This window comes from Pseudopodoces humilis, chromosome 1 (assembly GCF_049639895.1).
Source record: "Pseudopodoces humilis isolate 2021_Gansu_Grassland_sample_001 chromosome 1, ASM4963989v1, whole genome shotgun sequence".
NCBI lineage: Eukaryota > Metazoa > Chordata > Aves > Passeriformes > Paridae > Pseudopodoces > Pseudopodoces humilis.
In genome coordinates, this window is record NC_142200.1 from 46070898 (window position 1) to 46095433 (window position 24536).

At 39.0% G+C, this 24536-nt stretch overlaps 1 protein-coding gene across 1 annotated transcript in view; it reads right to left on the minus strand.

The window, feature by feature from the left end:
- Positions 1 to 24536, minus strand: part of LAMA3 (laminin subunit alpha 3) — a 110318-nt gene that overhangs the window by 60983 nt on the left and 24799 nt on the right. The window contains exons 9-24 of the mRNA XM_014253369.2: positions 22759 to 22877; positions 18868 to 18958; positions 17754 to 17885; positions 14972 to 15031; positions 13856 to 13897; positions 13587 to 13724; positions 12616 to 12750; positions 9988 to 10122; positions 9546 to 9592; positions 8461 to 8560; positions 7220 to 7272; positions 6622 to 6727; positions 5616 to 5715; positions 5001 to 5157; positions 3020 to 3158; positions 1150 to 1292 (exon numbers count right to left, since the gene is read on the minus strand). Of these exons, the coding sequence (XP_014108844.2) occupies positions 1150 to 1292; positions 3020 to 3158; positions 5001 to 5157; positions 5616 to 5715; positions 6622 to 6727; positions 7220 to 7272; positions 8461 to 8560; positions 9546 to 9592; positions 9988 to 10122; positions 12616 to 12750; positions 13587 to 13724; positions 13856 to 13897; positions 14972 to 15031; positions 17754 to 17885; positions 18868 to 18958; positions 22759 to 22877 (1697 nt within the window). The remainder of the gene's footprint in view (positions 1 to 1149; positions 1293 to 3019; positions 3159 to 5000; positions 5158 to 5615; positions 5716 to 6621; positions 6728 to 7219; positions 7273 to 8460; positions 8561 to 9545; positions 9593 to 9987; positions 10123 to 12615; positions 12751 to 13586; positions 13725 to 13855; positions 13898 to 14971; positions 15032 to 17753; positions 17886 to 18867; positions 18959 to 22758; positions 22878 to 24536) is intronic.

Here is a 24536-nt window from a genome sequence, read left to right on the forward strand (position 1 = left end):
TTGGGCGAATAACATCAGAATGTTTTTCCTTAACCCTGTAGTTTCAGAAGCACGGTATGAAGGTGGCTGCCCTGTGATCAAGGAAACTCTGAAGCCACTCTCCCATCAGGTGCTGTACAAGACAGTGCAGAGAAGGGAGTTTCCCTGCAGCTCAGTAACACACAGCCAGATGCCTGCAGTGTCCATCCATGCAATCCACAAGCACACAACTCAACTCTGGGTGACTCCACACAGGAGATTCATGTATCCAGATGACTTGATTAAAATACCCCACGTAACCTATTAAGATGTGCTTCAAAACCTGGTATGTTTTTGTTCTGCCTTGCTTCCTTAAATTAATGTATTAGAGCTTAAGTGTAACAACTGTTAATGTGAGAACATGATAAGCAAAGATAATTAATATATACCTTTTCAAAGGTCTTAGTGAAAAAGCCCAGCACAATAATACTGTCACTTTCAGCAAGAAATATGTTTGCAAGCTCTTTCCTAACATTTCATGTGGTATTCCATAAATTTAACACAGCTGCAGGCTTAATGACTAGAGACACTGCTTTTTATCCCTGAATAAAATATGTAAGAATTTCAGTATGCTGTCTTTGTGATCATACATATTCAAGATTTTTCATAAATGATTATGTCAAACAATTTCTCTTTCTCAAGTAATTTCTTAAAACTGCTGCTAGAATTTTTTTCAGTTTTTTGGTGAATGAAAGGGGAGAGAAGATAGTAGGATAAAAGCACTCAGAAATTGACCTGCTCATAATGCAGCCCATCTTACAATACCCTCGTGAAGATTTTTTGCCAAGAAACTGAGGCCTTGGCTGAGCTAAGCTCTAGACACAACACCTGATATGTAAAAATTACTAATTTTTGTGAGTATTTATGCTTTGTGCTGCATGTTAATAATACCTTATCATTTGAAGGTACAGATCCCAGACAGACTTAAAGTCTGTAAGGAGAAGAAAAATTAGAGCAGGAGAAAGTCAGAGAAGAAATGAGAGGCAGAAGTGTGAATTTTCATAATTGTATTCTGTTCCTTCCACTAGTGCTGAATTTCACTTGCTTGCAGGATTCTTTCCAGCAAACAACTCCAGAGTGGTAACTTCATGACAACCTTCAAGCAGTTGTTTTCCTCAATTGTTTTCTTACCAAGAGAACTTCCTCTGCCATTATACTGACAGTCCACGTGCCTGGAGCCAGTGAGAAAGGCTCTGTGGAGCTTTTTCCTGGGATTGTGATAAAAGCTGGCTCCTTGCTGGGTGGGAAGACAAACTCTTTGCCCTGAGCAGCCCCTGCCAGAAAAAAAATCGAGTAAAAAATATAAGTGACTGCATAAAATGTCTCTACTTGCTTAGTGAGCTGGACTGATAATTTGGTCCATTGAAATTTGTTTGACAGGAGTTGACCAATGCTTTTCAGTCAATATGCATTAGCAATGCACTCGACCAGACACAAAGCTATGCAGAGGTTGTTGTTTTCATTCTTATTACTCTTGAGCAAATTGGTACAGAAAAGCAGAGCTCTGCCCCTGTAATGACCAGTTTTGCAATATTCTGAAATGGTCACTTTTTCAGTTTTCCCTTCTGTAATTGTCCATTCAACCTCTCTCTGCACTGACTCTCAATATGCTCAGCTGACATATTTCATATTCTCGTGTGACTTTCAGTCAAATACTTCAGGTACTGGAGGTTCTCAGTAGCATCTAAAACGTTTACTTACAGATAGATAACTTCTAGGCAGAGATGATGGGCCAACTGTGGATTCCCCATCCCTGGTAGTGTTCAAGGCCAGGTTGGATGGAGCCATGAGCAATCTGGTCTAGTGGAAGGTGTCCCTGCCCATGGCAGGAGGGTTGGAACTGGATGATCTTTAAGGCCCCTTACAACCCAAACCATTTTACGACTCTACGTCCTACAGAAATATAGCTGTGGTATGCTTTGTCAAAGAGAAGTCATGAGGATCAACTGTTATGAATATTAAAGGTTTCCTCTTTGAAGATCCTGGACACAGACAAAATCTGGTTCCCTGACTCCTAGTCATTAGAAACCAGTGATGACCACAAACTTCTGCCACTCTGCTGAATGGTGTCTGTGAAGTCTTCAGTTTCGTCTTACTTGAATTTTCAGAAAGATCTATAACTTTACTCCTCTCAGTAAGGCAGGAATATTAAGACATAATTCTGCATTGGTATGCCCCTACTATTCAAAGGATATGGAGTACTTATCTTTTATTAGGGCCTAAAAGGCATCACATATTTTTGAGATCTGTAGTTAGAACTAACTTGTGGTAGACAGGGTTCATCATTTTAAACAAATCTTACTCGTGGAATGAAAGCAAAAGCCACATTTAAAACTTGAATATTAAAGGCAAGTAAACCAAACAAAGTGTTGTTACCCCTTCTTTAAAAGCTTCATAAAACCCACAGATCAGAGTTTCCAAATACAGGATCAAAAGTACTAAGTGTGGCAAACATTTGAAGAAACAAATGTTGATCACTACTGCAAGCAGGGGTTTTCATGCAAACTCAGCCACATCAATTACACAGCAAAAATGTATGAGGAGAAGCATAAAAGCACTGACACTGTTAAAAGTGATGCCTTTTAAGCAACATTAAAGACTTGACTTGGGTGCACCTTGGAAAGCCTTCTCTGATCTAACATTCATCTGAGCTGTTGAGCTGCTGAGTTACACCTACCTGCTCCAGGCTGAGACTGACAAGCAGATACGTGACCAGACAATGTTTCACCTCCAGGGTTAATGTATCTCAGGATAATGCGAAATAAGTAGAGGTTTGATTTTTCCACATTCAAAGTTATCCTCACTTCATTCTGAAAAATGGAAGTTAATAAACAAAAACAGCCATAAAGTGCTGAATTGAGGCACAGTTAGAAGCCATGCAAGCACCAGACTAAAGTCCTACAAGAAAAAGGCACATGCAGACAAGTATATACTGGAATGGCAATGCTGGTGTATGACAGAGGAAGACAGGGAAGCCTAGTGAGAAAATTAATTCACTTACAAGTATAATTAGTGCCAATATGTTTTCCCTCAGCAACTGATATCTTCCCTTTAGAGCTTTTTGAGCCCAGGCTGACATAGTGGAGGACTAGGTGGAAGAGCTTAGGGGAAGCCACAGTGATAGGCACAACCACCTCTGGCTGGGAAAAATAAAAAGAAAGGGAAAAAGGAGGAATGGAAAGTACATTACTTATTACTAGCACCCAAGAAAGAAAAAACATTTGGCAAAGACAAAAGGCTTGGGCACCTTACAAAAGAGCATGGAACAAAATCTCCTGTGAAATAAAACTCTTGATGAATACAAGCTGATCCAGAAGGACACAGAATGGCTGAACTAACATGCGTTAATGCGATATATCAACAGTATTTTACTGTTATTCTCCCTACTCATGCCATAAAGGAGGCATATGGTATCAAGGACTGTCAATATTCCTGCCTTTCCAAAGAACAGGCCACAATCATTGATCCTAGTCTGAGATCCCACAGCATGCAGACACTTCAGTCTGTCACTGGAACTTCTGATCCTCTACCACATCCTACAGCTGCTTAGAGCTGCAATACCAGGAATGCTGTCCTTGTCCTGGGGCTAAACTGACATCTCCAGAACCACAAAATCCTCTGCAGTCAAACAGCTTCATTATTAAGTTCAGAAAAACTAAGAGACACATTAAGGGTCAGCGGTGGATTAGGAAAAAACAGGAATCTGTTTTTTCAAAGAATCTGGAATCTGGAGCAATCTTAGGGTTTTTTCTTTCCATCCTAAATCCTAAAGCTCCCCTCACTATCCAGTTCCCACATCACAATCCACCTGCTGTCCCTTTCCAAGCTACCTGTGGCACAGTGACCTCCCCACCACTGTGGTCCACTGCTTCCCCAAAAGCAAATGTGTTCTCTGTTTCCCTCATCTGAGAACAGAACAAAAAGCCTATACAAAATGCAAGAGAAATGCAAAAAGCAGCTGAACTAGAAAGCAGGAATTAAGAAATCACAGATACTGAAGATTTGCCTTCACTTATGAATGTGGAATAATACTGCAAATTCAAGAATTATCTGGGATAAAAAAAACCCAAGACCAAAACAACAAAAGGAGAAAGACTGAGGAATCACTTTTCAATAAAGGAAAATAAAGGAAATCATTGTGCAATGGTTATGTGCTTTTCGCCCATGCTATAGTGATTCATTAGTCCCTGGACCAATGGAGGCTGGACACGACTACACCAAAGCACTACTTTCAAGATGAGTGAACAAATCCCATTTATTACTCAAAACTACTGTTTTAAAATCCTGCTTCATTTGATCAGCAGTTCAATCCAAAGTCAGAAGGGCCCTTCTCAGAGAAATTATGGTGACTTTCTACCTATGATTTCCCTCAGCTGTTGTTTAGTTTATTTATAGTCTGTCATGAAACTAAAATAAATGTTGCCAATATGCCCCTGCTCACAGCTTCTTTTACTGAACCACACATTTTCCTGTTTGCTGTAATGTGAAGGTTTCATTCATAACAAAAGCTGGCACCTCTCTTCTTTACCCAGCATAAGTTCAAGTATTAAATTAATTCAATGACAGCATTGTGAATTTATCTGAAAACCTTATGAACACAGACTGTCACGGACCTGTGCAACTCAAATTATTTAGCCGAGCATTAATCTTCTGCTGTTCCCACTGTTCTTGGCATGACAAGAATTTCTGCACTTAGTATTATTATAGATTTTAAAGCTGTAAATTCCCTCTTTACATCTCACAAATAAACCAACTGAAGGAGTATTTGCAGAAGCAACGTGCAAATGACGTGATAAAAACATCAACACTCACTAATCCAAACAGCAACATAGGGCCAAAGGGTTTGGATTAGTCAGATCCTGCCCTTTTTTCCATCTTTTTTCCATGAACTTCCACACACATAGCAGTATTATAAAGACATAAGAGCCATGCACTTTTGTTTTCATTTTCACCCCAAAGTCTTGAGTGAAATACCAGCTTACTTGTATAGAGGACATCTGTGCATATCCTCTCCAACTGAAGCTAGGAAATTCCTGAAGATCATAGCCAAACCGAACTTTCCCTCCTTGGACAGTAGTACCATCTTCAATCTCAAACTTCATGTGGTGCAGATCAGGGAAAAAGTAGTTTTTTTCAGGCCTTTCAAAGAGGAAAAAAACCCACAACAAATCAGCAAAGAATTACCAGTCATTTATGATCTACATCTAAGGGCAAAAAGCAGTGGAAAGGAAGTGATCTACTGACGGCTGAGGAATTCTGACTGCAGCTCACAGATTCAAGACAGCTGGTAAGAGGGATGTAATGAGAATTTTCTTTCCAGAAGCTTTCACAGTTTTCATACTTTTTCCTATACAACTCTTGATAGATATATAGATACATATGCAGTATTATTGCAAATTGGTTATTGGTTATTTAAGGAAACAAGTCAGAAAATCTTACTACAGTATAGGTAGGAAACTGCCCAGGAAAATGAATATCAATAACCAGTGCAATTTACCAAGTTAATTATCAACAAATTCAGAATGGAAGTATAACATGGGACTTATGGGCAGTTTAAAGTGTGCTGAAGCTGTGCCAAGAGCTCCAGCTGGACTCACTCCCGACAGGTCGTGCCCACGACGTGCGCCCTGCACTGGCAGCTGCCCCAGGGCTGGGAACAGGCTGGGCTGAGGGATCCTCCAACGTCGCACCCGCAGCCTGGCAGGCCAATCAGAGAAAGAGTGATAAAAGTTACCAGAAAACACACCACGGCTTCACCTAATTAAAACACCATTAATGACTCGCTTCCTCCTCCCAGAGCCCTTCAGACTCTTTCAAACACAACTTAATACACGTGCATAAGCTGAAAGTATTTTGAGCTCCCATGTTTGTACCTGTTTCCTTTTTAATTTCTCCTTAGAATGTGACAAAAGTCACTTTTCTAAAAAAAACTCAAATACTACAGCCTGCCACATTGCTAAATGTAGGGCTGCAGTTTTTCAGAACTGGTATTCAAATGTTTTCCTAGCAAGTCAGAATTTCTGCAGCAAAATCACAAAGAATATTTTTTTTAAAAACCCACAAACAACAAAATCTACAGCCTAACTTAAAAAAATTACAAGATGCTAAATTTTCAAATATTTAATATATCTGACAAAATTGCAATGTACATGTCCATATAATATACATATTTTCAACTGACATCAAACAATACTGAATGACTTTCTACAGGGGACAAGACTTGTGGCACAAACTAAAGGACACCTGTAGTAATGAGATATAATATGCTGTACTAAGGAACAAGTATCTCAAGGCTAAAAATTTCAAGCTGGATTGAAAGGCTGAGTGTTCCAAAATAAGATTTGTATCTTAGTCTAAAAGCACCCCGTTTTCTAAGACATGCACAAAATGACTGGGAAGCACAGTGGTAATATCTGCCTTGTTCCTTCTCCTGCTGAAAGGCAAAAGAGGTCACAAGCAAGATTACAGCACCAGCATCAGTGCAAAATGCTGTGCACATGAGTAATTCAAACATCCCCATTCTAAAAGTACAGCCTAGGCAATTCTAAATTCTTCTGTGCTACATGCAAATGTTGCACTAGAGATGTCCTTTATTCATTTTACCTTGGCAGCCAAAATAATTCTTTTTTTCAAGAGCATAATAGCCAGCTTCACAAGTGTCACAGGAATCACCACAAACATTAGATTTGCAGTAGCAGTGCCCATTTTCCTGTGAAGAAAATAAATTTCATCAAAAAATGTTTCAGTACCTTTCCAGAACTTTAATATCTCAATACTCTGAAATACTCTGAATTCCCTCTAATTCTGAAGATGAGAAACTTTCTAATCTCAAAAAAAATCCCAAAAAACCCACTCGCCCTGCCAAAGCCCACAAAAACAAACAAACAACTCCCACCCACCCCCCCAAAAAAAACAGACAAACAAAATCAAACCAAAAAACTACCCCATTATCTGAACATTATTTCTGTCATTTATCATCTTCAGAAACAGACTAGAAAATACATAAACTCATGAAGAAAAAAAAATTTAAAACACTATACATTCCTAGGTTGTGTAAAATTGATTCTTTGATGTATAAAACTAGCTATTTTATGTTCAAAAGCAATGAACAGTACTAAGATTTCTATCTTAGAAAATGCTACTGTAATTTATCTTTGCAATAATCAATTTAATTAATATCTTTTTTTAAATTTCATTTTACCTGCTGACATTCTCCAACTCCACTTAGTGTTCCACTCACATCACACTGGCATGCTGCACAGATGGAAAAAGAAGACACCTGCATTTCATCTTCTCATTATACTTTACAGGGAAAAACCCTACCACCCTGAATCTGCAATTTTGACTCAATGTGCCACAATGTGGATTTTATTCTGGAAGGCTCAGATCAGCATACAAGATACTGGTATGGGGTGAGAAGAAAAAGAGAAGGAGAAAGAATGTGGACTTCTAAGAATGTGTGATTTACTGGTGTGTTTTAAAGTGATTTAACTTGTATTTGACAAAAAACAGTATTGAGTTTGAATTTTAAATTGTTTTCTTTCTTTGAAACATTCAGACAATTGATACAAAACAGCATCTTCAGTCTGACTGGCATCTTCTATTCTGCAGTGCTACTCTGGGACCAAATCAACTCTCCATATGAAATAGAAACCAAGAAAATATTGCAGGGAGGAACTACACAGACCCAGAAGTTTGGAGAAACCCAATACTGACTCTGTGACTGAAAGTAGATAATTACACAGAAAGTGCAGTACTTCATATTTGAGGAGTTGTTTAGTATTTAGAGATCTAAAGTAAAAAATGTAATGATAAAGTAAAAAATGTAATGACCATTATCAGGTCTAAAGCTACTGATCCTATGTGGCTGTTGTGATGGAATCTGTTCCAAAGGACACATTTGGAGAGAAAAGATATTTTTTATATTTCCCCTTTTATTCTTCATTAATTATTATTATCTGCCTGAAAAACACACACTCCCCATTGGAAAACACTGACAATCACAGGTTATTATACAGATATAAACCATAACAGATTTGTCACACCCTGAGGCCACAAGAAGGCTTTACAATCCATGGTAGGAAATAACAGAAAGTGAAAAAGCACTGTTTTTCTCAAAAAAATGAGCTGAATTCTGATTTCAGGGTTACAGGTAAAAAATCCTGTCTCTCACCAGTAGATCTGTCATAGGGCCATATGAAGTGAACATCATTGTAACTTCAGAGCACACCCTGGTTCAGCACTAGGCAAACACCCATGAAATTATGGCCTGGTTTCTGAAAGTAACCACTGCTATCATGGGTAATTTGGTGTTACAATTAAGCAGGTGAGAAACACACTGTTAACAAGAGTTGTGAAAGCCACAGAGAGCACCACAGACAGCATCAGAGAATGAAGATGACGATATTTCATAAGGCAGAGAAATAGGCCACAAAGCCATACCTGTACATCCCTCGGGGTTGTCTTTGGCTAGGTTCCAGTACAAGGGTTTGCACTTACTGCAGGTAGGACCCTCAACATGCTGGAGACATTGACAATATCCCTAAAAACAGAAAGGAGCTGATATGGGTTCACCTACTTACTAATAAAAAACTTACTGCTATTTACTGCTAAAAAAACCTGGTATTGTTAAGAGCTCCTGCAGCTTAATGACTTTCACAGATACATGGATCTCAGGCTGACTCAGACATCGTAGATTTCTCTGTCTCATACTGTCAGCACAGGATTGTTCCACCCTGCATATTTTTTTATGCATCTGATTTATTATAAGGGTCCCAAAGGATGTACTTTTCTTCTATAGTCTTATTAGAAGTGCTCTAGAGTATTAACTGGTTTGCACAAAGAATAAACCCCATATTTCCGTAAAAATACTAATTCATTTTCATATTTCATCTTTTCTTTATTGGAGGAAGACATACATAGCTCCATGCAGAAGCCTACATAGGTACCCTTACCGTGCATCAGACTCACCCTCTAGGTGGTCTTTGCAACTCATTTAACAATGCCTGTAATTTCTGGTAATATTCAACTACTAATAACCATCATCATATTAATAAAAATAATAGTGGAATGTCAATGAAGATGTAATAATTTTTCAAGAATAATTTGATGCTGGAAGGCCTGTTGTAACTCAGACCCAGAAGGTCTTTGAGACATGCATAGGCTTATGCATATGTACATATGCATATATGAATATATATATATATATACACACACATATATATATATATACACATATATATACAACACGTATATGTTACTGTTAGGAGTATACCAAAAAGACATAAACAGTATGTATATTCTGTATATACAAGATTAAAAAAACCCACCCGTGACAAGGTTTTGCACTGGTATGATCAAAGAACAAAACACAAAGTTTATTTCCACTCCTACACTTGAAACAAGCTCATGAAACTCTTTTGGAGTCTAAGAGCAGGCTTCAGGGCTTGAGCAATGAGCTGGATGTGTTCAGCAAAGGCACATGAATGATTAACATGCACTGCTAGCTGCAGTGGCAGAATACTTACAGAGTGAGAACCAACGCTACCTGCAGGGTCACACTCGCTGTTGACGCCTTTATAAAACAAACACATTGAAAGATCTTTTGAAAACAGAGCTGTGGAATGTAGTAGTGCAGAAGCACAATGTAGCAGGTGTCAGCTTGAAAGGGCTTTTTAATACGGTTACCTTGGAGAGACTCATATACTTTACACTCTAAGACAGCAGAAGCCTTTAATATTGATTTTTTAAATGTGTATTGAGCCTAACTTATAATATTTGGGTTTGTATGCAAAGCAGTCACTTGAAAAAACAGAACACTAACTATGGAACTGACAGACACTTTCTTAAAGTTCCTGTGCCAACAAAATGGAAATCTTTTAAATGGAAATATATTTGAGATTTATTTTCTTCTATGTTGCAGAAATAGGAAGGAAAACCCCCATAAAAGCAGGGAAGGCTTTTACTCACGCAAGCAGTTGGGATAGCTGTAATATCCTGGAGCACACTGGTCACATCTCAGCCCAGCATAGTTACTACGGCACAGACACTGCCCTCCAGCACCACATGTATTCCCCAATGAGCCAACAACATCACAGCTGCATTCTGCACAGAGAAAAAAAAATAACAGATACATGTCTAAATCTAGAATTTGCCAAAAAACTTACCTTTGAATGTAAATCAATCACTTGTGTTCAGAAAACCAGACAAACCATAATTTTACCACCAAAAATAAATAACCTGAAACAGATAACCATCAGTCTGCAATTGCCTCCTCAACCACTGATAATCTTGGTTCGTGCAGTTCTGTAATGCACAGCTAAGAGATTCAGTTTGATGCCTTGCAAAACACATGTAAGGGACATAAATCCATCTTACATTTGGCAAGAATGTCACATGAGAGAAATACTTAAAATAATTTTTAGAAAATATACTCAAAGCATGTTCTCAACGATAACAGCAAACTTCTCATGGAGTTACCACCCAAACTAGCTGTTTGGGCTAACAGCTGAAGACAAGACCTATTATTTTCTTGAGATGATGCTGGAATGTTCCATAGGGTCACACTTCCCAGGTACAGGAAAGCATCCCAGCTGTCCCAGGTACAAGATGAAGTGCTGTAGTTAGCCAATTGGATGTAATGACTGGCAGAAATGGCTGACTGACAGAAATATGAAGCAAACACTGTCTTCCTGCTACGTGTTCATGTTTCTGGTTCCCCCTTTTGGTTCCTCTTTTTGCTGCAGTCAAAGACATCTGAATTTGCTGTGTTTACTTTAACGATGCTTGGAAAAACACAAGGCTTGCTAGGAAGTTAGTGTAAGAGAAATACAAACACTGAAGCTTCCAAGAGCAACACCTATACTAGAGTCCCCCATCATTTGACTATTGCATTCTCTCCTAATTTTAGAATTAGTGTTTTGTTTAAAGGCTTCACTTGGATCTCACTTTATTTGAATAAAGCTTCTATTGAGTTCAACAAGTCAAGACCATAGAGATTAGTTCTAGTCAAAGCAACCCAAAAATATAGATCTGTCTCCTGTTTGATGATGACAATTCCTTAGAGGAGCAGCAGGCTGGGCTGCTCATTTTCCCCCACAGCTTGCAACATGCTGTGTTAATTTATGTTTAAACCCATGGCAGCTCATTTTAACTGAACAAACTGTGAACCGCAGCAGTTCTGAGTAATCCCACTGACTGTGATTTCAACTATTTTTATCTGTCTTTTACAATTTGTTTTTGCATGCTCTTTTAAGCTTTTATGTCTCTTTTCAGCTTTTGGTGTTCAAAGATCAAACATATTCAATACAGGTTTGATTTGCTTTAAGATTGCTACTTGATTTTGCTCTAGGGAAAAAAAAAAAAAAAAAAGGTTATTTTAAAACCACTGAACAGTGTGTACCAATGCAGAATCCTGATTTTATGTTTCTCATTAAAAATGTTCATCTACTCCAGACCATAAAACCCACAATCATGTGGTGTTTCTTTATTCCACCCATTGTGTTTGGAAACACAACACAGTCTGTCTTTTCAAGGTGCCACAGTTTAACCCCAGCTGGCAAATAGGTACACACAGCCACTCACATCCCACCCATGGAATAGGGAGAAGAACTGGGAAAAAAGGTAAAAGACAGCACTGTACACAGTACTAGGAATAAAATTAACTCTACCCCACCCAGCTGAAACCAGAGCATGAGGGCATAAAGAATTCTGCTGTCCCTTTGTAGAAGATAAACTGTATAAGCCCAAAGGAAGAAGACTGACACAGCCAACAGCCAAAAAAAAACAAGAGAGAAAAAAGCAAATCATAATGTTATACATAAATCTTGTTAATCAGTACAGGAAAGCACATACCAGAACTCTGCAATATTCTAGATTATTTCTCAATGGAAAAATCACTAAGGATTAAGGGCCCCCTCTCTCATACACATTAAAGGCAGACAAAACCTAGGGCAAAGTAGGAGTTGATGGGAGTCCTTGTATGCACACAAGACCATTATGATACTCAAAAGTTATACTCCATTAATTTCCCTGTCTTTTAAAAACACAGGGTAGTCCTTGGTGGGAAACTCCATAGAGATCTTTCATGTTTCATGCCTACGTGGACACAGGTTGGGTTAGTTCCTGTCAAATGATATTAAAGCAAGTGAGAAACCACCATGAAGGGCAAAATGACAGCTTCAGATATTCAGATTTGTAGAACACACCTTTTACAAGATACCAAACTTTGGTACCAAACAAGGTAGCAAAGACACTCTGCACACGCAGACCAGTGCTTCACAGTTCTGCTATGCTGGTTCCTCAGCAGTCAAGCATGCCATGTTGCTGTGGGCCTCCATGTGAGAACAGATCTCAAATGCTTTGGTCATTAGTAAGACAGATGAGCTGACTGAAAGTACATCAAACAGTCTGACCATGAGGGGAAAAAAACGCCTAAAACTGGAGAATTAAAATATATGAGGATTTCACTGTAGAGCACAAGAGGGAGTTGCCCAGTTGCTGGTGTGAACACTGCATTGGCAGCACTGTCCTGGAAAGCACTGCTGTCTGCCTTTTCAGGGCACTGTTTGATGCTGTACCTGCAATCAGCAGCCTTACCTTGACAGGTAGGGAACGAGTGGTGGCCAGGCTGGCAGCTGTCACACTGAAGTCCACTGACCCCTGAGCGACAAAGACACCTCCCAAAGAAATCACAGACTTGAGGCTGGGTACCCAACAAGTTACATTCACACACTGCCAATGAGAAAAGATATTTCAGAGGTAGTCTCTGTACAGGCTCTCTTACCTTCCTCGAAATAAAAATATATTTGTAAAAAAGAGCAGTAAAAGCAATTCCCTGCTCCCTGATGCTCAACAAGATGAAAATTTTCCCATCAGATTTATATTCATAACAGCTTTTATTGATTGCTCACATGTGTAACAATTCAGGAACAAGGAAAACATTAATAAAAGAGCAATGAAGCTGGCTCAAAGTTAAATTATCAGTGTCAAAGCACTACACTTGACCTGGCCCCACTGAAAGTCTGATTTATCAATCCCATGTGGTTTGCCAACTACTGAAAGTAGTTCCATCACTTCTGGGGCTGAAGCAAAACAATTTATGGTTTAGATTTATAATCTCGAGTGGGAGTGGTCAATAAATTGCCTAAAAAGACAGTACAGAGACAGCTTTTAAAGTTCAAAATCAGTCAGTTTTCTAGTATTGATTAGATAGGGTAGATTAGTGCATCAAAGTGAGGTTGCAAACTCATATTAAACACAATGTTTTTTTAAAAACACCCCAAGGATAAGTAACAGAAATATTTCCAAAGTTCTTCTAAATTTAATCAATGTTACTAAATCCAAACACAAACTAGTCTGGCAGCTGCATCAAACAGCAGACAGCAACCAAGGAAACGGGCATTTTTAGATCAAAATCTCCCCTCACCACATTATTCTTCTTTGACTTATGAGTTTTGGGAGAGTCTGTTATGAATACATCTCCATGGCAAAATAACTTCATCCTTCAGTATGAAACTAGGGGATTTGGTGTTTTGGATATGCTAGCAAAAAGGGAATGTTTGGCTTACCATGACAGAAGGGATACTGAAAATAGCCAGGTGCACAGCTATCACAGGAAAAACCCCCAAATCCAGTTCGACATCTGCACTGCCCAGTACTTCCATTGCAGTCACTGCCCAGCACTCCTGCACCGTGGCACTGGCACACTGAAGAGCACATTTGTAAAGAAAACATTTGCAGCATTATTATCCTAAAGTTCTTATTTCCTTTGGAAGCCAAAGGTTGGCATTTATCCTGGAGCACAGGCTCCAAGTGTCAAAGAAACTACGTCACTTACACAGACACTGAGGGCCAAAATACCCTGGTTTGCAGCCTCCTTCTAGTTAAAACAGGTAAGGAAAAGAAAAAAAACAAAGTTAGTGCATATAATCCCAGAATTCCTTGTCATTTTACAGAGAAAAATAGATCAGTACTTAGTAAATATTACTCTTGAACAAAAATACCCTATTTGTATGAGCCTTACATGCAAAATCTCATTCATAAGAACCACTATCTGTAATTGTGCTTAATCTGACAGCAGAAATTTACAACTTTTACTGAAACTTCCACTTAGACACAGCTGCCTTTCTTATGCCTTCAAATTCAGATGCTGCTCATTGAAAATGTAAAGAGCTCAAGATCGGTTTTCTCCTGTTATATTTATTCACTTTTCTTTGAAGTTTTCTTCTTCTTTCTTTTAAAAATTTGTGAGGGAAGGTGATATGCAACAGAGCATACCCAGAAGCCTACCAGGGCAACGATTTTGGATGCTGTATGAAGGTGAAGTGCATTATAAGTATTCACTTAAGTGATTAAATGCTAGTTGTGATGATGTCTCTGTTGTGCAGTATGGTAATATAGGCTAAAAAATATTAGCCCACCAAGGTAATCATTGTATGGATTTCAGACAGCATTGCAGTGAGCAAAACAAGAAATATGAAGCTTTCTTAGAAATCCAAGTCCTTCACTGCCAAGGGCTACATACAATTTGCCAGGTGAGAGAGGACAGTCAAGAGGCAAAGGTCAGTTAGCCTCAAGAAAAAGATTTACACCAAACATTGTTTCTCATGTCAGAAAGTTGTACATGTCAGAAAGTCTTGATGGATCTGTTCTTAAGTGCACCAAACAAGATGGTCAGCCCCTCCTGCAGATGTCTGCTGGAGGCTGGCCAAAGTTACTTTGATCCATAACTCTTTCTGGATCTAACCCACTAAACTGTTTGGTATAAGCATGACAATATGACAAACTTCTGCCAAGAACAAAGGTTCCTTTGAAAGATAAATACCAACAGAGGCAAAACTACTACCTAAAAATCAGCTTTACAATTCTAAAAAAGAGCAGACACCACTGAAACAGTGAAAAATAGCAACATGGGGAAAAGCAGTGAAATGGGGGAAAAACACCATCAACTTGCCTATTATGTCACCAGCCACAGCATCTCTGGGAACTGAAGAAGTAGGATATACAGGAGTATCTTTAAAACAAAAGAAACAATGAGGAGCATTTGAAACAAGCACATTAATTTCATTAAAAATCATGACAAACAATGAAGTCATCTACCATCAATACAGAGAGCATGATATTCATGTGACTCTAGCAACCAACTTCAGCTTAGTTTTCTTTCGTTTTCTTAGGAGAGAGGTAAGAGACATTGCACTTGTGATTCCCAATTCAGACACTAAGTTACCTTCTCGAAAAAGCAGTACCAAAGGCCAGACACCATTTGGAAATGCCACCAGGTTGCTTTCCTGCTCCTTATCCTTTTGTGTGGAACGCTTTCTTACACTAGACAGCGTTGTGAGAATTATCTAAGGATCTTCATATTTATTCCACATTTCCTGCTTCCAGCTGAAGGCCCATCTCCTTCTATGTGGCATTACTACCTGATACATGAACTTACATAATTTATGACATCTTAGGAGCTTTTATTTGAGAGTCCTCCAGATTGCTGGATTGTCTTTCCCACTATTAAACATTCTTGCATTGAGATGGGATCCAAAGACAATGAGCCACAAATATCAGTGGGACTTTGTTCAGTGTCTGAGCTGATCAATCAATCAATCAATCAACCTGAGCTGAACTAATCTAAAAATGTCAGAAGATGTATGAGATGTGATAATCTAGAATGCAGCGTACAGACAGTATTATATCACAGCCATTGAATTCAAACAGCATTCAATTTTCACAGGTTTTTTTTTCTTTCTATGTGTCATGGGGTAGCTTTACCTTCAAGGTGGTTTTGAGAGCTAAGGAAGTTGAAACTGCTGGTGGCTGATGGGAGTTTTTTCTCCTGACCAATTATCAGTCATTTCTAAAATTGACAGCAGTTTTGACCATTAAAAAGTGAATTCAACCTGTGAACACCCCCTTAAGGAGTAGAGTCAGAGCTCTCTTGTTCTCTTTTGTTTCCGGCTTTTGAGAAGGTAACAAGGCTCTGTGGTAGCCTCCTCCATCCCCCCTCTCCAGGCCGGACAAGGCCACAGAGGATGAAAGGAGGCGGGGGGGGGGGGGGGGGGGGGGGGGGAAAGGAAGGCAGAGCTGGCAGACTGGTTTAGTTTTCAGTTTCTGCTGCTGGACTGAAACCTGACACCATGAACTCTTGCAGCTTTTCTAAAGCTTTTAATTCCTTTACTACCTGGATAAAACGTACAGATTACTCTTTTTTCTCAGAAAGACAGAGAAAGAGAGAGACAATCAACAGGAAGAAGATATCATAAAACCACTAAAAACAGTGAAGAAAAGAGTTAAGTTTTAAATAAGAGAGAAAGAATAAGGAGATGCTTACAGCTGAAATACCTTTCTGTTAAAGCTATGGAAATGAACAATAGTAGTTTAAAAAAACTCCTTTAATTCATGACAGAGTATTGGGAGGAATAGAGTGTTCAAAGTGTGGACTTCTAAAGAAAAAGAGAGTACTTGTGATACTGTGAGTTGCTGGAACTGGGTAGAGTGAAGATTTTGGAGCCTTGGGGGGCAAAGAAAACTCTTTTTCCAGGAAAGCTCACAGAGACAGATGAAGAAGACTTTTGCCTTTGAATAACTCATCCTTAAAATGACATCCCTAAACTCATGGCCCATACACACCTCAGAGCGGTGTGAAATGGGAGGAGAAGAACTGATGACAGATTTCCGGGCAGCTGACATCAGAGCAATAGGAAACTATAACAGCAATAGTTTTCTTGTGAGAAACTCCATAAGTTAACAGAAAGAGACTTCTGTTTCTCTACCAAGACTGATGAAAAGACTGTAGCAAGAACTGGGACTGTTTTTAACCACCAAAGTTCTAAAGTTTTTTTGTCTCTTTGTTGTCATGTGTACAAAAAATGGTCAAGTAGTGAGAGATAAAAGGGTTTTCTGGAAGTTTATTCTAGTGTTCTTATTCTTGTAGTTTGTTAATAAACTGTCTTTATTCCTTTTAAGTTTTAAGCCTGTTTTGCTCTTGTTCTAATCCATATCTCACAGCAAGAAATAAGTAATTTTTTTAGTTATTAGTTTAAAACCACAACACTATGTTTTGTAGTGTTTTCCCTCTTGTGTTTCTATTGTGGCACCTCTCTTCTAGTCAGACCTCAGATCTTGTCCCAGATCAACACTTGTTTTTTATCAGCTGTCAGAAACACACATCTTTTTCATGAGGACACAAAACATCCCACTAATGCATTTCTGCAATCTTTTCATGGAGTTGCAAGTTTTTATGCAGCAATCCTGATGCTACATTTTCTGCCCAGTTATTTTATATGTAATTTCTTATGGGAAAAGAATTATCAGAGATGTAAGTTCCAAATCCTAGTAGGTGTCAAGGAGAACACATACCCATGTTCACCCCTCTCTCATTATAGTCATGTTCTACTTCTCTGTGCACGTGGTCTTTATCCCCAAAAATCCTGACATACTTTTAAACAATTTGTTCAGGGCTTTAGGACTGGAGTTCACAACTCACTGAGGATAGGTTGTAAACTTGATGTCTCAAATGATTTCAGAATTGTGAGAATGCAGCACAATCTCTTTTCCATGTCACTGTCATTTTGTTAAATAAACCCAGCTCTCATCAGTATTTTAACTGATTTATCAGAACACATAAACATGTGAAGCTGAAATACCAGATTTTTTTACCAAGTCAAGAGCAATGAAAACCATTAATTCTTTAATGCCCATTTAAAATACAGAAAAATAGGCAATTTTACTTGTATACTTACAGACACAAAATGGATAACCATAGAATCCATCAGCACAGCGTTCACAGTGGTCTCCCTGGAAATTATGCTTACAGAAGCAGCGGCCAGACCCTTCCTCACAGCCATCTGAGTGCTCCAAGTTGCAACTGCAGGCTATGAAAAAGTACCAACAACTAGGCATCCTTTGGAAAATAATCAATTTGCCTTTTACAGCAGTGAACAATGGCATTGTAACAACAAACCTGCAGATGTGAATGACTCATTATTTAAAGAGTTAACATTTCCCAAGTACTTACATATCACCAATATATCCCTTAAAAGCAAAATCCATGTTATTTTCTTAGAGCATTTAGACGTTTTTCACTCCCAAAGCTGCACATTGTTCCTTCACAGCACTGCAGCAATTTTTCTGTGGCAACCACTCATTTCTCTCCATGGTCTAGGCTAAGCACCACACTATTCACTTCCATTTACACACTATGACCACAGCCCTGCTGACTTCCCACTCCTTTCAATCCCCAAACACAACGTAACTCTAGTTTCTTTCTACCTGTCACATGGCTCCTTCAGCCTGTTTGTAATCCAGCACTTTCCTCTTACCTACACCCAGTTCTTTTTCAAATGTTCTATTAGTAATTACCCTATTGCATCACTTATTAGTCAATGGACTCAGCACTGCATAAGATCGGAGTAGTGATCTTGGTGACCTGTTGAGCTACAGAATAAAACTTTCAAGCCACCAAGGGTCAAAGGATAACTCACATGTACATCAGAGAGGTAGGACAAACAAGATCATGAGAACAGGAGATGAGAATGGCTTCCTAGGGGTCCTGAGATCCTCCTCACTGTGGGGTGGGTACAGCATCCCAGGTTTCCATGGTCCTATCTCTTCCATACCCTTTTCTGGGCTACTACCTATCTTTCTGCTGCTCTGAGTATGCTCATATGACACATAAGCTGAGAAGAATATAATTTAAAAGGTTCAAAGCAACACAGAAGTTAATTTGTAGCTGCTCTCCAACATCTTTTGCCCACTCTTTCATTTCTTCCTCCCCAAAAGACGCATCCTATGCCTTGATTATAGCCCAAACCCCTCAAGCCACCAGGAGAAGACATTCCATAGAGAAGGACTCACGTATGCAACCATCGGGAGCTCTCACTGGAACACCGTAAGGACGATAGTAACCTTTTGCACACTTCTCACAGTTAATCCCAGCCGTGTTATGCTGTGCAAAATAAAACAAAAGGATAATACAAGATAAAGAGAGGAACTAGGAAGAATAAGAAACAATAACATCCTTTACACTGTTTCCACATACAATTAAGGAGGGGAAAAAATGGAATGTGACTGCAATAAATAACCAATCATCATGTGGTGTTCTTTAACCACCTGTTCTCTACAGTGTTCTGAATCATGAATTCTCACATAAAGCAGCTGAATTTTTTCTTTAATGCATTATAAGCCCCTCCTCCCATTAAAAAATATATTTGGAAAAATATCCCTTTATATCATAAAATATCTCTTTTTAGGCTACTTTCTTACCACCATATACATATTTCTCAAGAAACTGCATCATGATTTTTTTCTTATGCTACATATTAATTTTCTTGTGTCTAAAATCAGCAATACCAGAAGAAATTGAAAACTGAACAGTCCCATGAGCACAAAATAGATCTTCCACGAGAAAAGTGTGTGTCTCTATAAATATGTGGTTCAGGCACACCAGAAAAAAAAATCCTAAGTAATTTGAACTACAGCAGTGATGGCAAGTACAAGTTGAGTAAATCATGGTCATAAGGCACCCTGATGAGCTCATACACAAGAGCCAAGAGCAGGAAGCTCTGCCCTGGAGCAACTGAAACACTTGTCCCAGCCCCTGCTCCCTGTCTAGTTCCTCCTTAGGGAGTGCTGCAATTCAGGGCTGAGCAGGGACACAGTTTCCTGGATGGACTGGTGAGCAGTTCATGAGCAGGGCACTCAGGACTCTGCACGTTCTTCAGCGGCTACTGGAGCTCACTCCAGCAGCACATCAGTGGCCCCAGCCCAGACAGAGCTTCAGGAAGATGTCAGAAGGACAATGCAGCAAGGTGCAAGTAATCCACAAGTTATTTTGAATGTATGAAAGACATGCAAAAAAGACGAACAGCAGAATTATAGTTCTGGGCTTCTGTAAAGCAGATTTGTCCTTGCTCAGAGAGCTGCTTGACAAGATCCTGTGTGAAAGTCTCCTGGGTGGGAAAGGAGACCAAGAAAGGCAGTTGACCCTCATGGACTGCCTCTTTTGAACTAGAACAATTTTTTCCAACTTGCAAGCATGGCAGAAGGTCAGCACAGATAAACACAGAGTTCCTGACTGATCTCAAACTCAAAAAGAAAGTGCATGGAAGGTGGAAGCAGGGACAGGCTACTTGATGGCAATACAAAGACATTGCCCAAAAATGCAATGTCTTTGTATTTTGTATTTTGGCTTTCCTAACTCCAGAAGGAGTTAGGAAAGCCAAAGTTTAAGCAGAGTTAGAACTACCAACGAAGGTGAAGTGCAAAAAGAAAGATTCCAGGAGTAGAAGAGCAACAAAAGAAAAGCTAATGGGGGTAGGGGCCCATTGCTCAATGAGGAAGGAGATCCAGTGAACAAATTTAGAACACACAAAAGACAGGAAGGTGATGGGACATATCCAACATAGTTTACCCAGGGCAAAACATTCCCAAATCAACCTCATGGACCTCTGTGATACAATAACAGGTGCTGTGGGCAGACCCACGCAGATGGTGAGGGACTGAAGCACATGACATCCAAGAAGAGGCTGAGATGGTTGGGTTTCTTCAGCATTAAGAGAAGGGCAAATTTATTGCTACCCACAACTACCGGATCAGAGAATACAGAGTGGATGGACCCAGACTCTGATCAGAGGTGCACAGCAAAAGGATGAGGCAACAGGGACAGACTGGAACATGGAAAATTTCGATTAGATATTAGGGACAAAATTTGTCATGCAGGCAGTCAAACACTGAAATAGGTTGCCATGAGTGGTTGTAGCATTCCAGCCTTTGGAGGTGTTCAAAGCTTGGAGGAACGAGTTCCTGAGCAACCTAATCATATTAGACCTACTCTGGGTAGGACTATGTGATTTCCAGAGCTCCTTTGTCATCATACCCTAAAGAAACTGATTCTATCTTTGTATGCAACACTTCAGTTATATCACTTCTTCATTCAGGCATCCATTCCTAAAACTTTTCTTTCCCCTGACACAGAGAAAGTAAACTTAAATTCATGCACTTAGTCAATGGAAAAAAAAAAAACAAACAAAAAAAACTCTAATTTGATTTAAACCCATTTAATCCAACTTAACTACCACAAAATTAATTATGAACAATTTGTACCAGTCATATAATTAGGATTTGTAGATTTAGACTAATTTTACTCTTTTCTATCTTTGAAGCAGTATTAAAAAGAAATGTTCTTTCATGAACAAAGACCTGAAACAAGGTCATTTCATGAACAAGACAGAAAGAACCAACATGGTAAATCTTTCTAGAACATGAACAAAGAGCATGAACATAGCATTACTAGAGCATGAACAAAGTTCTGCACAGAAATGTCAATGGAAAACAAAGAACATTTCTTCTACTCATGTTAGTAAAAATAACTCTACTCTTTTCTGACTGCCTTTTGGACAATATCTGATTATACTGTGGTAACAATATGGAAAGCACTCTATACTGGATATCTGCCCTTTTTGTTGCTTAAATACAGCTATATTTTAAAATGCACAACATGGTAATACATAAATCATGACACATAGATTTCACAGGAACATAGAATTGACAACAATCCTCCTGTAATGCAAAATTCTGGTCAGCTGCTTGTCATACATCAGATGACTTGACAATAAAAGGAAGATGGACTTCCAAGTAAGTCTGGATTTATTTAACCACGAGATCACTGAACCAATGAATAACTCATGTTGTAATGGACCTTGGGAGGTCAAGTAGTTCAGTCCTGTTACAAGCAGAGATAAGGCCAAGATTAGATCTCTATCACTCTTATTGGATCTTTCCTCACAGTCATTGCTAGAGTAGAACAAAGCCAGAATGAAAGAAATTCTTGCTCTTTCCAAGAATGTGCTATCCATTTATCACAGACACAGTGTAAAGTCTCTGATTCCATATTTACAACTTTTGATTCAATCTAATGGAGCCTCTAAGATAGTTATAGAGCTCCTCCTCTCAGTTTCCAGGGGAAACTAAGGGAATGACTTTGGCTGGCATGGAGGGGGAAGGTGCCTAATGGCTGTTTACCTGAGGTATCTCTACAGAAAAGACAGAGCCAACTCTTCCCACATAAACAGCACAAGCCCAAAAGCTATCACAAGCTGCAATTGGGGAAATTCCTACTGAACAGGAGTGTGATTAAGTGCTGTTAAAGATTACCCAGAGTGTGTGTAAAGTGCATCCTCAGAAATTTGCAGAATTCAATTGGGTGTTTCTCAGTGCAACTGGATTTAATTTTGCACCTAGCCTTGGTTTGAGTGGAGCACTAGTCCAAAAGGATTCCAGAGCCCTCTTCTATGATTCTGTGCGTTCCCAATATCTCTAACTTTCCATCTTGGTATAGTCTAGATCCTCTCTTACTTCTGCTGATATGAGAGAGCACTCTGTTTTGCTGCAGTAAGTATCCAGCTGGCCTGAGTTGGCATTTTATTTGGTTAATTTTACCTCCTTCTGTAAAGCAGGGAAATGGCAGACTTTGTAATAACAGGAAAGGGAATTTTTATAACTGACTAAATTGTTTGGTTTGATTGAGTGGTTTTATTTTGATCACACAGGACTGAGCATAAATACAATTTTTATGTGTCTTTTGCACATTACCAAGAAATGTTGAACAAGGTAAATTATTTCCGCACCTTTTTCCACAGTTTAAGTACAAGTAGTAATACCATCAGAGAAATGGGCCTATCTGGACTGGTCAGACCTAAAACTACTGGTGTGAACATTTTTTTAAACTGATCAAAATGACCTTTTTACCTGGCAGTTAATGCAGACTCCTCCACCTTCATAATGCCCATGGATGTTTAAGCTTTCTTGACGCTGATCAACGTCAGCATCATAGTAGCAATCAGTGGCATGTCCATGGCAATTGCAGGCTGAAAAAGTAATATTCCAAGTCAGCTTTCTTTATAATGCTAGAATCTAGAAATCTCCAGCATTCACCTCCGGCAGAGGTATAAAAGAAGACCAGATTTTTTATGTGACATACACTTAGGTATGCTGGAATACACTCAAATGCACATATTTACCTATAAACAACCCGATTTTCATACCAGAAACAGAGTACAGTAATGCAGACATGAAGAAAATGTGCAGGTAGTCTTACCAGAGAAGGTAACAATTGTACCATCTCAAAGCTATATAGTTATGCATAAATGCAGAACTAGGAAGCTCCGGAAGAATGGCCACAGCAGGTTTTTTTAAATTATCAAAAATGTGCTCAAATGTTTATTTCTTCATGTCTCAAAAACACATCTGGACTGATGCTAAGTGCACTAAACCTTTATTTAAAGTGAACAATTCTAGATAAGATATACACATTTAAATGAAAAGACCTACACCAAAGAATTCTTATATTCTGCTGTAGATAACACTATACCAGCAAACTTGGCTATAATAAAATTCTGAATAGAAAGGAACCATAACAACAAATAAATAGAATAAACTCATTCAATATCCTCTTTTTTCTCCTGATTTTATCTTCCTTCTTTGCTCAAGAGGAAAATGGGAAGTTTTTTGAAATAATGCAGGTAGCAAAAACAGGCTTCCCCAAGCAGCTGGGTGCTAGCTGACCTTTTAACTATAGGAAATTACCTTCCCTTCAGGAAATACCTGAAGTTACAACTTTGTAAAGCTATTACTTCATGTTTAGGGAAACCCTCCCTTCATCTGGACCAGTGGACACAATACTCTGGAAGGCAATGGGTTACAGAAGCTAAGGGCTCTGCCCCTACTTCAGGATGAGGGAAGCATATGGGAAGTAAGTCTTCCAAACTCTATTCCAAGTTCCTGGCACAACTGGGAGCACAACTCAGGGACAAATGATTTTCTGTGTCTTGCTCCATAGTCATACAGACAAGAAAAGAGAAAGTGGATCATTCTCTGCATCTTCTCTACGTCTTTTTATCTGAAGAGCTGTGGATAAGGAAGCCTTTTCCTAGAAATTACCAACCACACAGCTGAGGAGATGCCCTGCCATCATGCTCCCTTATGACAAGAACTGGATTCCCTGGCCAGGATGTAATAGCCTAGGAAGATCTTTGGGTTTTCTTACTCATAAAATTCTTCAAGAAAATAAAACATTCCACAAATGAGATGCTGGCTCAAGATATTAAGTCAGAAAAGGAAAAAAAGAGAATATATAAATATATAAATATAAATATATATATATATATACACATATAATTATAATATAAATAAAACCTCCCTTGCCTCTAGGGCCAAACCATCCGTGAGCTACAGCTCAGCTATGTCTTCTAACAGCTATGGGAAATTATCTGCTCTGATTACAGTAAGAACACTTCCACTCATAGAGGAATAGAAACCCCTTCTACCTCATCAAGCACCTTTTCACCACTCTGGGACATTTGCTGATCCATACATACTGAGAAGCTCACAGCAAAATGCTGGGCTGATCCCTACAAGCTTCCACCAACCTCTTTCAATCAGTTTTTCTCAAGGAACCTCAGGCTTCTGGAAAGTTGAATAAGGTTGTTTTAATTCCTTCACTACTGGCTGCCAGCTAAAGAGGCCTG